General features: G+C 42.0%; 1 protein-coding gene across 3 annotated transcripts in view; it reads right to left on the bottom strand.

Annotated features, from left to right (window-relative positions):
* acacb (acetyl-CoA carboxylase beta) overlaps window positions 1-15,719 on the bottom strand; it is a 25,854-nt gene extending 10,135 nt beyond the window's left edge. Inside the window, exons 1-30 of one of the 3 annotated variants that reach the window (XM_008282053.1) lie at window positions 15,430-15,719; window positions 13,108-13,666; window positions 9,927-10,059; window positions 9,672-9,810; window positions 9,419-9,528; window positions 9,224-9,305; window positions 9,045-9,143; window positions 8,833-8,942; window positions 8,598-8,708; window positions 8,279-8,488; window positions 8,017-8,187; window positions 7,053-7,214; window positions 6,801-6,964; window positions 6,315-6,465; window positions 6,103-6,206; window positions 5,936-6,017; window positions 5,703-5,848; window positions 5,464-5,614; window positions 5,228-5,362; window positions 4,383-4,529; window positions 4,094-4,282; window positions 3,884-3,984; window positions 3,702-3,790; window positions 3,477-3,601; window positions 3,263-3,376; window positions 2,766-2,879; window positions 2,580-2,669; window positions 2,379-2,497; window positions 1,893-1,916; window positions 379-519 (exon numbers count right to left, since the gene is read on the bottom strand). In XM_008282053.1, coding sequence (XP_008280275.1) covers window positions 379-519; window positions 1,893-1,916; window positions 2,379-2,497; window positions 2,580-2,669; window positions 2,766-2,879; window positions 3,263-3,376; window positions 3,477-3,601; window positions 3,702-3,790; window positions 3,884-3,984; window positions 4,094-4,282; window positions 4,383-4,529; window positions 5,228-5,362; window positions 5,464-5,614; window positions 5,703-5,848; window positions 5,936-6,017; window positions 6,103-6,206; window positions 6,315-6,465; window positions 6,801-6,964; window positions 7,053-7,214; window positions 8,017-8,187; window positions 8,279-8,488; window positions 8,598-8,708; window positions 8,833-8,942; window positions 9,045-9,143; window positions 9,224-9,305; window positions 9,419-9,528; window positions 9,672-9,810; window positions 9,927-10,059; window positions 13,108-13,646 — 4,052 coding nt within the window. In that variant the 5' untranslated portion in view covers window positions 13,647-13,666; window positions 15,430-15,719. Of the gene's footprint in view, window positions 1-378; window positions 520-1,892; window positions 1,917-2,378; window positions 2,498-2,579; window positions 2,670-2,765; window positions 2,880-3,262; window positions 3,377-3,476; window positions 3,602-3,701; window positions 3,791-3,883; window positions 3,985-4,093; window positions 4,283-4,382; window positions 4,530-5,227; window positions 5,363-5,463; window positions 5,615-5,702; window positions 5,849-5,935; window positions 6,018-6,102; window positions 6,207-6,314; window positions 6,466-6,800; window positions 6,965-7,052; window positions 7,215-8,016; window positions 8,188-8,278; window positions 8,489-8,597; window positions 8,709-8,832; window positions 8,943-9,044; window positions 9,144-9,223; window positions 9,306-9,418; window positions 9,529-9,671; window positions 9,811-9,926; window positions 10,060-12,028; window positions 12,087-13,107; window positions 13,667-15,429 lie in introns of those variants that run through there. The other 2 variants (XM_008282054.1, XM_008282055.1) reach the window with 2 other exon arrangements.
* Between the last annotated feature and the right edge of the window lie 1,217 nt (window positions 15,720-16,936).

The raw sequence follows: 16,936 nt of genomic DNA, 5'->3' as shown, positions 1-16,936 counted from the left end.
GAGAAGACAGGTGGTTTGAGAGGGGAGTGAGAGAAGCATGTTAAACTGGAACAGCCATCTCTGAACAGAGGACGGATCTTACAACACCACTTATCAGGTACTTATCATGCACCTGGAACCTGAAACCTGGAAGTTTCACAATCACTCACACCTCAAGACGTGTAAATCTTGGGTCATTAACGGGTCATTAGCCATGTGCGGTGGGGGGTGACAATATTTATCTGGGAGTCCAGATCCCTATCAGCCAGTTAGAACTAAGTTGGATGAAGGTAAAATGTCTTCAAGAACAACAAGAGAAGCCCAGCTGCCCTCTACTTCAGCACATAGGATTCTACATTGACTGTAGAGAATGTACACAGACAAGTTAAGACAAGTGACCTTGTGAAGTCGTCAAAACACTGGAAAGCCACCATGGCCCCCATGCGCTGGCAGGGTGGAGACAAGGCTCCTTCGAGGAAGAGTTCGCTGCTCTGTCGCCGCATTTTTAGCTGGCCTGATCCATTCACTGGCACAGGAACCCTAAAAAAAATAAAAATAACAGGACCACTGACTAATCCTGAATCATCATGTAGAGCTGTGCTCCAGCAACACTGAACAACAAAGTGCAGAAATATTCATACATAGAACAATTAAAGCAAGTCTGGATTTTATCTCCATTTCTTTCCATCCAATTCTAATTACATACAGCTGATAGAGGTGACACAAAATCACTGGTCTGTAAGTCACAAGTAAGTCCCAAGTCTTGACTACAAAGTCCCAAGTCAGGAAAAGGCTGAGCTACTGCTGGGTGCTATTCACACCGGGTTTGATGTCTCCTCTGAGATATTTGTCCTTTAAACTAACAAAAAGATCGAAATTTGAATTCTGCTTACCAGAATGTTTTAGTGTCTGAATTAGGAGTATAGAGTTACACTAGTATTTACTGTGACATTTATTAAATGAAATATTGATGTCATGTTAATAACACAAGTATGATGACATTGTAAATCATCCAGTGTCAGTAACTATCTGGTTCATACTCCAACATGGGAACAAAATATAGTACAGTCCTGGTTACAGACTCTCTCTCCACTTCCCTACAGAGACAAAACATAAAATAAATATTGTTAAATATGAATTATGCATTTTCACATTTTTTGAAAGATGTTACAGTAATTTCATTATAGTGAATCTTGGCCACTTTTGGACATCATGTCACCCTGGTCAGAATGTGTTATCAGCTGGTCTCCCTGCCCGTTGCTCAGCCTGACTGCATCCTGTTGATTTACTGTATTCACTGTCAGTTGATCAGCTGCACACTTTTGCAGGACATCTACGGTTATGTTTGGGTACTGGGAGGATATCAAGTCACCCCAAGTGAAGGGTCAAAAGTCCAAGTGAAGTCACTAGTGTTAAAATCTAAAGTCATCAGACTTCATTAGACTCGATTGTGGCTCAAGTCCAAATCGAGTCCCCACCAGGATGATAGGCCCATTTCATGTATTGAATTGAAAGGAATTATGAATTGTTATTATCCAGAGCAATTTTTACAATACCTGATTGGTATTTGTAAATCAGGAATCAGTATCTTAGGGTGGAGAATACAGGCTCCCCATTTGGTAGCAATCAGTGAAATCTCAAGCTTGAAGTTTTTAAGAGGAACATGAAATCAGTAAAAGATGTTTCTCTCAAAAAGCTCAGTAATGTTCTACAAGTTGAGAGAAGCAACAAAATGACAACAAAACATATGGAGAAGCTAAGCTAAAAAGTGAATTAGGAGGACTTGTTAGAGGAGTCCTTAAGCAAATGTATTTAGGCAGGAGGAAACAGTAACACAGTGCATCCAGCATGCATTGCTTCAAGACAGACACACGATCAGGTGGTTTGGCTGGTTGGGAGGAGCTTTACTCTACCTGCTCAGAGTACGGCTGCTCCCTCTGAAATAAGACGATTGACAGGTGAATATTAGCAGAGGATGATCAAACTGTACGTCTACCTCTAGGTATTAGATTAAAGCACTTTACAAGATGCTATGCACATTCACATTAATGTCAGGTGGGAGAAAACATTCTGCAGTCAGAGTTAGCCATAAGCAGTTACAGCAGAAGTTCATAGGCTGCCTTCCACCAACACCACTTATCACTGCATTTGATCCATCAGTCGATTTGCAACAAGAAGATTATGGAGAGCTGAAATCATGTTTTGTAAGGCCACAAAGTAAAGCATTTTTCCATGAAAAGTTTATTTGACCTAATGAATCCTTTGCTCAGTGGAAGCCCGCTCTACCGCGAACGTCAAGAACTGTTTGAATTTGGAAGTGGCAGAGACGCAACAGTAACTCAACAATTCTACAACATTGTGTTATTCATCTGTGGCTTTGTCTGAAGGAAACATGTTACCTGTTCGGATGTGACGATGGCAACATAAACTGGAAGTCTACAGCACATGTTCCATCCTGCAGCTGGTGGTGCTGGATGCTGTTAAGTTCGTAGGCAATGTAAGCTCTGCGAACGTACACCTGAAAACCAAAGCAGAAAAAACATTATTGTTGACTAAACAAAAGAAATGCATAAGAATTTGTTTGCATCTACTAACCATACCTCCAGTGCAGCCATGCATACGACTTGGTTGGAGTGATAGAAGAAATTGGGCAAAACATCAAAAATGGAGGTTTCAGAGAGAATCAGTTTCTGTGTCAAATAAAAAAAAAAAAACACATTCATCATTTCATATTGAAGCTGTAATAAACTGATGATGCCAGTAAAATTTCTGCAAACGAGGCTAACCTTCAAGTTTTCCGGGCAAAACTGGTGGCCATACATGTCAATGGCCGACAGGAAGATGGACTCCACCTGGTTGTGTCTCAATTCGTATGATGGTAAATGGGAGGCAATCAAGACCTACGAGACATTTACAAAAATATAACAACCTTTACAAAGAGGACAGTGTGACTGCAAAAGGATGCATGGTATCTTGAAATCTGACAAAAACACAAATGTTAGACACAATTCAAAAACATCAGTTAAACCTGTGGACCTCAAATCCTGCTGCTTTTGTATTGGTTTCTACACACTAAAATGTGTTATTATTATTGTTGTTATTAATATTATTACTTTAAGTAGGCCCAAGTCATGCCAGCTAAATACCCTTTAAAGCCTAACAGAGCCACCAGACAAACTCACTGTAGGAGTCAAACATATTCAGGTTTTCCTTTTCATTTGCCAGCAGTCTGTATATATTCAAAACAGACTCATATCTCCTACTGAGATGCAGACAGTCTTACCTGTCTGGCTCTCAAGGCCACCTTTGAGTTCTCCATCTTGCTCAGCTGTGTGAGTTCATTCAGAATGGCCATGAGCTCGTCTGCCAGGGTGGGATCCCGTCCACACAGTTGGTCCTACACAAAGTCAGAGACATCACTGTCATTCTCCAAACAAAAAAATTACCTATGAAAAATAGTATATTTGTGTCCATCCAGAGACTGATGAAAGCCTTACTATGAGCATTGTGACCAGAATGTTCTTCTTGGAAACCTGAGCGTGAGAGAAGATGTAGTCAAGCACAGGACTCATGTCAGGTTTGTGCTGCTCTCTCAGGTTGATAACACACTTATCATAGTGAGCTGTAAGATAGAAAAGGAGCACAAATATTTCAAATAAAGATCAGCTGCAATTACTATAAAGAAAACATCGCAATGAAGTTTCAAAGAGCGTTAATGTTACCTTGTTGAAACTGCATCTCTACCTGCAGGTAGTGCTTCAGTAGATCGAGAACCACAGATTTCATATAACCACGGATTCCACTGCGGAATCTGAACGGAGCAAATTCCAACGTGTCAACAAACACAAACACACTCTGATGTGTTACTGCTGCAATCTGCATGACAAAACTGAAACAAACTAACCTCTGCACCAGCTGTACAATACTCTGAGTGTTCATGAAGAAAACCTCTCGGTCAGCCTTCCTCTGTAAGGTCGCTGCGTGGCTGTCTAAAATGTTGGCAATCTGGAATCAAATAAGCAAAACATCATTTTATTACATTGACAGGAGTAGTTATTTATACTTTAAAAACCTGCTCTGTGACACTGGCCTAATTTCATTTGGTAAAATTTACCCTTTGACTGGGGAACTGGCAGAGGACGGAGGTGATGTTGCTCGCATACTGCGCCATGACTTTACGGATGTCTGTCTCAACACTAGATGGGATGCGACCCGCCACGCTGGTCATGATCTCCTGGAGTTCCAATAGCGGCAGGGAGGGGTCCCTCAGAGTCTTCATCAGGGTAGCAACCCACTTTTTCAGCTGCAGAGATGCAAACCCAAACATGCTCGTAAAAATCAGTAAAAATTCTTGAGGTATCGTAAATTCAGGAATCTGAAGTGGCAGACGGGCTGATACATACCTTGCTGCTAAAGTAGGGCTCTTCAAGGCAATACCCATCCATCACTTTAACCAGATTGTCGAGCACACTGTGAAACACCTGGTGAAGCTTTTCTCCGACCATGGGTAGTGGCTGCTGGGGTGGCAGTGTGGCGGTGTTGAGTTCCACCTATGATATACAGCAAAATGGTACAATTCTTAATTATTATCTGCAATTAACAACAAAAACAGCTTTAACATGGGACATACATTTTGTTGTTTTCCAACCTGAGCCTTAATAACCAACAGTAAACACCTGTAATACCAAATTTAAATGAGAAAATCTAAACAAATACAGGTCGAAATTATTAATGTGATGTCTTTAGCAATAATCTGAGTATTGATAGTAAGTGATTTGTCTTACACAGCCAGGCCATTCTACACATCGCTGATACAGCACTGTGTAGAATGGTCTGGCCTCATTACTATTCTGTTATATCAGGAGTAAAGAAAGGCTCTGGATTGTTTGTGTTTCTTTAAACCAATTACAAACATTTTAGACAGTGCAAAGCAGAAGTGTCCACTCAAAACAGTGATGGGTGGAATTGTTTTGGTGGAATATTTGCATGCAAGGAGATGAGCACTCTGCCTAATTGTACGATCCAAACCTTCATCAAAACTTGAAACTTTCAATGTGTAGGTTGCTCACCTGGACTTTGGGGTCATTGTTTCTTGTGGTGAAGGGGAATTTGAAAACAGTAGCACATAGACAGTGATAGTAGAGGAGAAAGCCGTGTGATGGCAGGCTTGTGCCCACAATCTGCATCTAGTGAGTCATGCTAGGAAGTGGTATACAAACGGTTTAGATAGTGATTTAAAAGAACCTACTCTAGCTATACTGCTGGGGTCATCCAGGACCATGTTCGCTACCACGCAACCAGGCTCGAGAACTGCCCCTGGCCTCTTGACAAAGTGGACACAGCCAGACTGGTGCACAGTCAGAGTCATCACCATCTTCATCACCTAAAACCACAGCATATTGAAGTGTTATATCGGAGAGGAAAACACCAGCAGATGCTGCATGCATCACAAAATCAGACACGTTGTCTTTCAAAATGTGTCACCTCAATCTCTGCGTAGGTTTCTCCTGCACAAATATGACCTCCATCCTCAACCACATATTGCAGGAGTTTGCCAGCAGAGGGCGACCTCAGCACTGTGGGATCCTTCTCCTTCTCAAATACACAGGTCTTGTTGCCAACGGTGATGCGGTAACTTTAGAGGTGAAAAAATAGTGGAAGTTAGTGAATAGTTAAACGAAGTATGAAGCAATCATTAGGATTTTACACAGTCAAAGCCTTGCCTGTCTACTTCCTCTTTCATGTAGGTAGTGTGGCTGCTGCCGTCGTAGCACAGCAGGAGGCCACCATCACTCAACCTGTGGACGTCTATTTCAATGTTGGAGCCATTCATCATGATGACATAAGTTGTTGGGGATTGGCGAGCCACCTGCAGGAAGCGTCAGCGACAAGTTATTGAATAAAAAAGGTACGAAGGTAAGTCAAAAGAGGAGCAGTACAGGAATAAAGCAAATACCTTCAGACAGAATTTGACTCCTTCATATATTAGGTCCACACTGACAGAGTTGAGCAGACTGTTTGCAGGCAGTACTTGGCCTCTGCAGATGCAGCAGATAATGTTAGATGTTAAATGTAGTTAGAACTGCAGTGAGACACTGATGAGAAGGGAATCTGTCTACTGACCTTTCAAGTGAATGCAAGTAGTCGGACATACTCTTTCTGAAGCTAAAATCAGCAACATGCAAAGCCCCGCAGACAACACCCAGCATGGTCTCTGGTCTCTCTGCCTGCAAGAGGAACAAGTGGCTTTATGAAACAAAAAGAAAACTTAACCACACACACATTCATGACTGGACACCTGGTCATTTTATGTCATATGGTTTTCAGTCTCCTACCTGCACTTTCTCTGCAATGAGATGATCCAGCCAGCCAGTGTCGATGTCATTGTTTCTAAAGCTTTCTGTCTCTAGCAGCTTAATGAGGTATTCGACTGTCGTCCTGAAATCACCTCTAATGGACAGCTCCTTCATAGCCACCACCATGTTCCTGAGGCAAACAGCAAATACCTGATAAACTCAGATTCTATGATGTATTTTAATGTTTTAACTTTACATTATTTTATTCTACATTATTGCATAATCTATTTTTGAAAATAGAATACTAGTATATCTTGAATAAGATTCCAATTGCAAGTTGCATAATTGAAGATTTGACTGTATTATTGGCAGGTCATTGCATTTCCCACATTGTTCGATTACATCATGGACAGTTACAACATTAGGACAGATAATGCACTTCTTGCAGTTGACTTACAGGGCACAAAAACACCTGAACACTAGCTAAAGATCGGTTATCATGGCATTATCAAGAAAAAGTCTTACGAGATGGCCTCTTCACGGTTCTCGCCCCACGAGAAACAGTGTCCAAACTGGGAATCTGCAAATTCATGGAGGCCACCAGTCGCCCCCACACTGAAATAACCCCAGACGTTTTTACTGCTGCGGAAGTTCAGCTCCTGAACGGTGCCAGAGCTCGGCTTGAACCCCTGGGAGGGAGGATGAAAAGTCACGAGTGAAAATTAGAAGTACTTAGCAAAATGTAGTATTGTGAGTGTTGATGAAATTGAGCCCTACCTCATCAGGGTTCTCACTGGTGATCCGAGCAGCGATGACGTGTCCCCTTGGACTTGGCATGAACTCCGGTGTCTCAAAGTTAATGATGGCGTCACCCCATGGACTTTCTCCATAAAACACGCGTATGTCCTTAATTCTATGAAGGGGGATTCCCATCGCAATCTATCAGAGATAAGGCGCCAAGTTAAAACAGCAAGGTTCAATGTGTATCTATTGTGTCATTGAGAAGGGATGGCTCAAGCTATTCTCCTGTGATGTACAAGGGTTGATCAAAAAGCCCTGACACGGTCTTTATAAAAATCAAAAACTGTACTTGATATAAATTTAAATAACGAAGAGCAAAGACTGTGCTGTTGTGGCCAAAAAAATCCATGCGTAATCGTGGCCCACAGTGCACTGGAAAACTTAAATGCCATTGCACCACTGTTCAGGTCATTTGCACTGAATGTCCTCCCTTAAGACACCTCATGATGCTACAGTGGCCTCAATAGTCTGACTCTGTTGGATTCATTCCTGGTGTACAACCACATGGCTGTTTCGGAAAACAACAACTACGCTCCAAACGCACTCCTGACCTGATCCATATTGTCCAGTTTTGGAAATTGTGGGCTCTTCTGCAGTAAAAACTACTGTTTCTTGTGTTGGTGGTGGCTGCACACCCACTTCTTTTCACCAATGATAATCCTAAACATGAACATTTACTCATCATGGCTGCTAACTGACACAGAATGTGATGCCTCCCTTTCTCAGTTTGCACTCCATGGAGAAATCGCAAACATGCACCTACCAGCAGTCACGAAAACATGGTCACACAAATCACATTTTTATGTCGTGCTGTCATGCATCATCCATTTTGCATGCACGTAACTGTGATGCGCTCTGTGCATGTGCGCCATTAAAAAGTCTCTGAACCTTTTGATCAACACTCATAATAATAGAGCATGCTCAACCAGCAAAGGTTTACCTGAAGTTGGGCAGCTGGCAAGTTTACATCTCCGATCATCTCTGTACAGGGATGTTCCACCTGCAGGCGAGGATTCAGCTCCAGGAAATGGAAACTTCCATCTTCAGAAAAGAGATATTCCACTGTGCCTGCACTCACATAGCCCACCATCTTGGCCAGTCGCACAGCATACTAGGCCAGAAACAAAGAAGACACAAAATAGGTCTCAACCACAGCAGACAATGTGGTGGTAAAATAAGCAGAAGCAGTCACACAAACTGACCCGTTCCATTTGCTCGAATGTTGAGAGAGCAGCTATGGTGGCAGGAGCCTCCTCTATGATCTTCTGGTGCCTTCTCTGGATGGAGCAGTCTCGTCCAAACAGAGAGATCGCATTTCCATACTCGTCAGCCAGTATCTGGACCTCCAGGTGCCGTGCATGCTGAGCCAGTTGCATGATGAAGATAGGTGAGCCGGGTACCTCTGTCTGAACCTGCATTTAGAATACATGTCAACTGTAAGAACTGCATCAAAGTGTAGAAAGTTGTGGTTTAATTACAAATGAAACCAGGTATTTGGCTGTTAGATATAACAACACAAACCTGTCTAAAGGAACTTGGAAAATCATCAGCACTTTCAACTTTCCGGATGCCTTTTCCGCCACCACCCTCAGAGGCTTTGATAACAACTGGATAACCAATCCTCTCAGCTCCCTGCAAAGAAACAGAACACAAAATATAACTTAGCAAAAGACACTTGGCTTATGGGAGTATCTTCCGGTTTAAAGTAGCAGAAAATGTACAGACATGAGAGCAATGACATGCTAAATACACTTACTGCTAATCCATCATCTACATCATGAACGCAGCCCTGTGTGTAGATCTCTGGAGGAACACTGATTACATTTCCCTCCCTTTGGTCCTCTTCATCCCAGTCCACTTTAAGACCTGGAGCACAATGACACACCAGGTAAGAACAAAACACTGTCTAATGAGGGAGTCTATACTCTGTGCAAACAGCAGAATATGTCCTACGAACTGAGACATCACCTGATCCGCTCCATGGTAGTGTGGGAATGTCAGCACTCTGGGCCACAATGGAAGAAGCCACCTTATCCCCTAAAGCCCACATGGCCTTACTGGATGGCCCTGAGAGAAACAGCGGCAGTCAGTTAATAACAAGATGTGACACAGGTACTAACTAGCTAAATGAAAGCAACAGTTCTTACCCATGAATGATATCCCTGCTTTGTTCAGGAGTTCAGGCAGTTTGGGATTTTCAGACGCATGGCCCCACCCGGCCCACACAGCCTATAAAGAGCAACACACAGAATTATTTCCCAGTTTAAGAAAAACATGGACGGTTTAACCCAGAGTCACATATCAGAAAGAACAATGTTGTGTAGTTAAACTTTGACATGTACCTGCACTGGGATTCTTTTCGCAATATCAACTATCAGTTCTACATTGGCATAATTATTATTGTTGGTACCACCAGGTACAGGCACATAATGGTCAGCCATTTTTATGTATTCTGTAGGGAAAAAAACACACAATAGGAAGCATGATCAAACATCTGATTCACTGCTAAGACACAGTTTCTAGTGCTTTTCTCTGACAGATAAGTTCTTGGCGATGACTGCTGAGTAATAAAAAAATGATCAAAGTAACACTGACCTGCGTTAGCTTGCAAGTCTTCAGGGGCCACCATGACCACAAAGCGGATGGTTCTCTCGTTGCGAAACATTTCGTAGGACCAGCGACGGATAGAGCGCATACACTTGACAGCAGCGATGCCATTATTAGCTATCAGCACCTGTAAACACAAACAGAAACAACATGAGCAGCCTTAGTAGGAAGACAAAAGTTGGAGTATGCTGTAAATTCATGAAAACAGATATCCAGAAATACAAGAAAGATTTTCATTCATACTTTTTCTATGACACGGTTGCCACCAAATCGTGTGACAAACTCAGCCGGAGAGGCCACAGTGAAGTCCCTCTGCAGATCCATCTTTCTGTGTTCTCGTCCTTTTTTCACCAAGTGAGGACCAGACATGCTAGGCCTAGAATAAAAAGCTCATGGTTAGTTGCATTGCCCAGTAAAAGGCAAAACACAATTACCAGGGTGTATTCTTTTCTGTATATCAGCTATAGCATAGATTAGATTATCCCAGAAACTGCCGGATGAACGTCATCCTATATAAAGTCACAAACAGAAGCAGACTGCAACTCTCCTCAACAGACACAGAGGTAAAACAAAAAAAACAACAACAACTACACAACAGGCTCATTTAGAGACTGTTAGCAAACTACATGACAGCAACAGGCAGAGCACAGAAAATCAAAAACCCAAGTCAAAGGTCAGTCTCTCTCTGCAACAGGCAGGGACGGGAATCTGGAACAGCCCATTTATTTATGACCTTATCTTCAAAATGACACTTAACCGCTGCTCTTCACAGCTAACACTTTGCAGAACAGTACAACTCATAGGTACAGAAATTAGGCCAAAGCAATTACTCTTGGCATCCCTGTTTGCCACCGTGGAGCCAATGAAAGGTTAAAAGTTGCATGTCTTCATGTGTCCTTCAGTCTTACAAATATAAATATACATATATGTGCACACACACCGTCTCCAGAAGCAGCTGGAAGTTAGACTGAAGGGACTACATGAATGCATCAAGCTTGACGATACATTTATTTTATTCATAAATGGCAGCAGGGCTACCTTAAGTAGCACCAGGTTATACAAATGAGAGTTGTGACAGGAATCACTGCTTACATGTTGAACTCATTTCTAAATAATGGTAATGACTATCATATTTGCTTAGAGAGAACATTTTGAATCATAAGGGAATTGTTGGAAATTACCTTTACTTTTGAGTTTCACTTAAAGAATTAGCTTTAAGTCTGATGCGCAAAAGACATTTTAATAGATATTTGTAGTCAAAAATCAAAATGAGCTTCTTTACATAGCAGTCAGGGAAATGTAATAAACAGAGGTCACTGGAATCTACAAGTCTGTCCAAACTCTAACAATACTGCTACAAGTAAATGCAAAAGAAGTAAAACTGAACTATAGTAACAAGGTTTGATATTATATGACACTATTTTAATACCACCACCAGCATTACAACACACTTAACACTGACTAAGACAAAACAAGCAGAGCAACTTTCCATGTTTTAGGCAATACAGTTTCATTGAATACTGCAATACCGTTCAAGCATTTAATGTACATACCGCTACAATCTGTTGGCTCGTGTCATGCTCATTCCAAAGTCTTGCTGCAATTGCACCACATGCCACCTGTACGGTCACAGAAATCCTGTCCCATGTCAAGATATCACACAGGAACACCTGTGTTGCATCAATGGCTTTTACTGTACAGCTGGAGTGCAATTCTGCCTGATGTGACCTTTAAACTTCACTCTTGTATTGCTCAGTCAGGAAATACAATCGGTTATTGAAATAGTTTCTGATAACCTTTTTTTCAGGTTGGTGTCTTGCACTTTCTGATCTTTTTCCAGGACACGAGACATGATAAGACGGGATTCATTTTAACTAGTCGCATACTTTGCTGAACAAACAATGAGTATCTAATCATAAACATGATTTACGGATCATCAGAAGACAACTTGTACGGCTAAACCCATTTTCACTGGAATGCTTCACAATGGCGTCACGCTACAAAATGATTCTGGGCTGTATTACGCCGCCCTCCTCTCAAGGGTACAAGCTGTTGGCTTTTTCTTTTTTTTTTTTATTTCCTCAAACATACGTGCGCCAAAACAAGCTCTGTACAGTTACATAACTGGAGTACCGCCACATGAGCACTCCTTCCTGTTCACAAACATGCCTGCAGAAGTTGCTGCAACATTTGTTTAAGTCCGACACACAGTAACTGTGTGTGACTTTTCATTATTTCTCTCGGCTGCTCTGCAATAAAGCTTTTGATAACTGTCCACATACCAAACGCTGCAGCTAAAGTATCAAATTACAAAGAACGATAACAAACCACTTTGCAGGACTTACCTTTGCAGATATGGGAATAAGTTAAGACTGTGACTGCTCTGTCCATCCATTATACAGCCTATTTTATTGTGCTTGAGTCCTTAGCAATAAAAATGCGCTTTAAAATCCAGACCAAAACAAAGAGGTCTCTACAAAGTGCTTCCTCGTGGGTGCTTCCTCTCTTCTCTCCTCCCACATATGGAGTAAAATATCCACAGATCCCCACTGACAGATCGCTGGCTGCTCTTTACAAATATAATCAGAGCACAGAGACCAACACCAGGACTAAGTGTTCTACTTTATTTATAAAAGAAAGCCACCTGAGGCCAAGGTTTTGGACACTGAAAGGCTAAAAGTCCCATGCACACACACACAAATAGATCTATTTTCCCTAAAAACTAGCCTTCAACCTGCAGGAAGATGCTTCCGTAGCTATGATTTAGCAGAGAGAAACATCTTACCTTACTCCCCTTCATGATGATTCCCACAGTCCACTAACATATACACATTTTAAGTAAGTCCATCCAGTTAAGTACGCTGAGCCGAGCACGCAGCTGTGTTCACTAAACAACTCTTCTGGCCCTAATATGGCATCGTATTACAAACCATCCAGTCTGGATTAAAAAAAAGGAAAAGAAAGGAAACTGCTATTTTGCACATGAAAGCAAAAGTAAAAAATAAATAAATAATTTAGATTAGCACAGGATTTGAAATCGTTTGCTGTGTTGTGACCAGGAGTCACACAACCAACAGCTCTGAAAGTCACTGGCTGTGGCTCTTGTTCCAATAATAGAGTCGAGATGTTTGGCATGCGACAATAACACAGGTCAGCTCGATGCAGTCAGGTGACAACGCACAGTGGAGACAGGACAAAAAGTAGCATAATGGCATGTTACCAATGTGGCTACGTGCTAGTCTAACGTACAGGTTTTCTGACAGATGAATCTCTGCCAGACTCCATGCTCCATGCTTATGTCACAAGCCAGAGCGACTACTTCCAGACGTGGGTTTTTACATGTGTCATCACCTGACAAAAATGAAAACATGCCCGGCCTTGGACAGCTAAAACTGAATGAGCTTAAACAGACACAAACTCTTACTTGATGCCCGAGGAGCTGGGCTGTGGCACTGCAGAGGCCGCCTGCTGTGGGGAAGATCTGGGGGTGGAGTTCGGTGGCTGAGATGCTCCGCTTGGAGGTTTCGAGACCAGAGGCTCCTCGTCTGAAGAATTATCCTCTGATGCTCCGAGAATGAACTTGAGGCGTTCCCTCGCCTCGGGCCCTGAGCTGAGCATTGCTGTGATGGTCTTAGAACGTGTCTGGGTGGTCTTAGGTGCTGATGGTTCCTCTGAATTTACCTCTGAGGAGGCCTGCGGAGCCTCAGAGCCCACTGTTTTGACTTGGAGTCCTGAAGATTCGTGGTCAGACTGGGGACTGTTATCCTGATTATGTGTTGAGGTAGTAGTAACTGTTGACACAGAATGTTCTCCTGGAGCGGGTATGTCCTCCTTGGCTGCAGATGGAGAACAGCCAGATGAAGATTCCTCTCCTTTCAGAGGCATTGCTACTGCTCTGGTATTAATCCTCCACAGTAGCAACAGTATCCATAGGATTAATCCTAAAACTGCCAACAGCAGCATTCACAGACATCCTCCTGAGACTACAACAAGAAAGAAGGGGGCATTAGAAGTCATTAAAGAGTTCACAGTAACATGTCCTCATCATGTATGAGCCAACTTTGAAGGCAAGACTCGTCATCCTGTTATTATAATTATATCATAAAAAACTGCTTGTGTCATTAAAACAGAGTATTGTAAGGACACACCAATATAAAAGTTGCTGACTAATTAAAATATGTCAGAAAAGTGCGTCAGAAAAAATTCCAAACACTCACTGGTTGCAGCTTCAGTTTTAGTAAACACTATAAAACAGACACATGCAGACACTTGAAGACGTCGTTGTGGAATCTGAGACACTGGAGTGGACATCTTTGACTGTTCTCTGACAATTTAGGCCACATGATATATTAATTAATTGAGAAAACAGTTTTCACATTAATCAATGATAATTTATTGCAACCCTAATGGCATATCAATTGAATAAATGCTTGATGTATTAATGGCTATGCTTGAGCCTATTTAACATTTGTCTTTGTTAAATACTTTGTCCATCATCAGGCATCGTAAAAGCTCCCAGTGAGTGCATCTTAATCATAATTCTTTAAGATCCTAATTAAAGAATCCCTGTCAGAAATATGGTTTTATATGTTGTCAGCTTTGTAACTCCCAAACATCCACAATCAGTCTGCTTATAGATCCACTGTGTCCTTGGCTGGACTTCAGTGAACTTAATGCTATGTAGTGTTTGTGTCTGTGTACTATTCTAGTCTAGCATTCATGTTGATGTGGTCAGAGGTCACAAGTCGTCTCAGGACAGCGGCATGCTGGGTAATCTGAGATACAAACAGACAGAGGTTCACACCTTTACATATTAACAAAATCAACTAAATCATCACTAAAATCTGCACAGTCACATGCACGCGCTTCATGAGTCATATAACCAGTGGGGACATGCAGGTCTGTGTGCCAGCAGGACCTGGCAGGCTACATTTCCCAGCGAGGGTCCCGTAAACAGCCCGCCTCTAACAGCTGATACGAGAGCTGAGCGCTTCATGTGGGCTAAAGGTCAGCGCTGAGGGGCTGAAGGGCTGAAGGAAAGTTAGGGTGAAGGAGGAGGACAAAACATCCTCACAAACAGCATGAAGACACACTCAAATGTACCCAAATGAACCAGAACGAAGTATATATTAACACGCACTCCACTGGGAACTAATACGAATTCCTTGTGCCACTTAAAGACTGCGAGACAGATTAAAAACAAGGATTTATTAACGTGCCATGCATGTGAAACAGGCACACAAGGAGGCACTTGTCCTCTGGAGCCACTTTGACTTTGAGGCTTGACAGAAACAAAGGAAAGGCTGAGCCATCAATTTCCATAAGAGGCACTTTATCTGAGGGATTGTGTGTCTGAAATGGTTTTTTACATTTTTTATGTGTTCTATGACAATATTAGGGGTCATATTAGCAAAAAGGCAGATCAAAGCTTTCATTTAAAGCAGGCAACATATTAGGCAATGATCCAGATGAAAGGTTAGTGGCTGCACAAACTAATAGAAGACAATTAAACAAGTTAAAGTGAGATGAGTTGAGCTCCGTGCTGACCTCAGCCTGCAGACACACAATGTCACAGAGCAACGTGTCTGATCAGCTGCCACTAAACACCCCAATTCCTGAACTGCTGCTGCCGGATGTGAAAGAAAAGTAATGTTGGAACACTCATTTCTCCCTGATGAACGTGTTAGCCATGCATCAGGACACTGCTGCCGCCCTCTAACAGTACTATCGTATCATTCTCACTCACCGCTACACAAAACAGACAGCTGCTGCTCCGTCCGTGTTGTTGTTGTTGTTGTTGTTGTTGTTGCTCTGAGCCCCACAGCTAGTTAGTTAGCTGACATGAGCCCACCCCGATTTGCTCTTTTCATACCTTCACACTAATCGGGGACTTATTTTTGAATTAAAACACGTTCTCCACTCTCCATTCAACTCCACTCAACTCACGCAATCCATTCAAAGCGAGCCGCACCGCCGCTAACACGTTCACGGGTTTTAACCATTTTAGTGCCAGCGGTGACCGTTAAAGCAGCAGCAGCAGCAGCAGCAGCACCTACCAGCAGCGCCGTCCTCCCCCACACACAGCCTCCTCCTGCTCCGGCCGGACTGCACCTCCTCCTGCTCTCCCCCCCCTGCAGATCCTCTATATACCAAGAGGCTTCCGTCTGGAGCTAGAAACGTGGTCCGAAAGGAGTTTTCTGTCTGCAAGCATGGGCGGTCTGTGGGTCTCCTGGTGGCTTCAGGGGAAATGGGACCAATGGGTACTACACAGGGCGGTTTGACTCCAGAGGGTATTAGCACAAAAGCAACTTGTCCAGTGTGTTTTTCCATTTTATTTTATTTTATTTTATTTTATTTTTCAGACACTCAGATTTTGTGTGCTGCGCATGTAGGTTAAACCCCTTAGAAACCACGTCTATTCTTTTTTATATTTAATATTTTTCAATATCAATATACTATATAGGCAAGAAATATCCTTACATGTACAGCTTTTAGAGGATGATTAAAACATAATAGCGTACATCTTTGTTGTTATAAAACTAAATGCAACATATGTTGCTCTGACTTTTCCTGCAACATAAATGCTAAATAACACATTCAGATTTTTTTTAAAAACGCTTACAGGTTATTGCCAATTAAATTACAATTAAGGGGCCTTGGACAAATCTTATAACTTTGCTTTTTATCCCTCATATTTAAATGCATGACAGAAAAGTAATGTCAAAACCAGCAGTGATGTTTAGCCAACAGTAGCAAAAAAATTAAAAATAAAAAAAATTAAGCGAGCTAGCTAGAGCAAGCTAACATAGCATAGCATAGTTAGCGTTATGCTACGTTCGCTAGCCAGAGCAAGCTACCGTAGTATAGCATTATTAGCTTAACATAGAGTCAGCTAGTTAGCGTTTTAGACAGTAAATAATGTATTTTTCACCGTTGCTTAGCCTTTATCTTAACATATTAGGTTATAGTGTACATAACACAACAGCATGGCAAAGAATTGTTGATGTCCATGGGGGGCTTCTTACCTGATGTCAGGGGGTGTCTTCCCTCAAAAGTCCAACTCTGACATTTTTTTACTTCTTACAGAAAAAGTTTTTGTTTTGTTTTTGTTTAACTTAATAGCTAACCTTCTGCAAGACTCACATGTTGACAGAATGAAACAGTTTGTATGTGCATGTTCTTTGAACAAACACAGAGCATTATTTCGTACAGTCAGAATATTAAATCATCTTACCTGAAAAACCAGTTCTTTT

The sequence above is a fragment of the Stegastes partitus genome, unplaced genomic scaffold (genome assembly GCF_000690725.1).
Source record: "Stegastes partitus isolate 25-593 unplaced genomic scaffold, Stegastes_partitus-1.0.2 Scaffold255, whole genome shotgun sequence".
NCBI lineage: Eukaryota > Metazoa > Chordata > Actinopteri > Pomacentridae > Stegastes > Stegastes partitus.
Note: the sequence above shows the minus strand (reverse complement) of the source record. Positions and strands in the feature narration are given on the sequence as shown.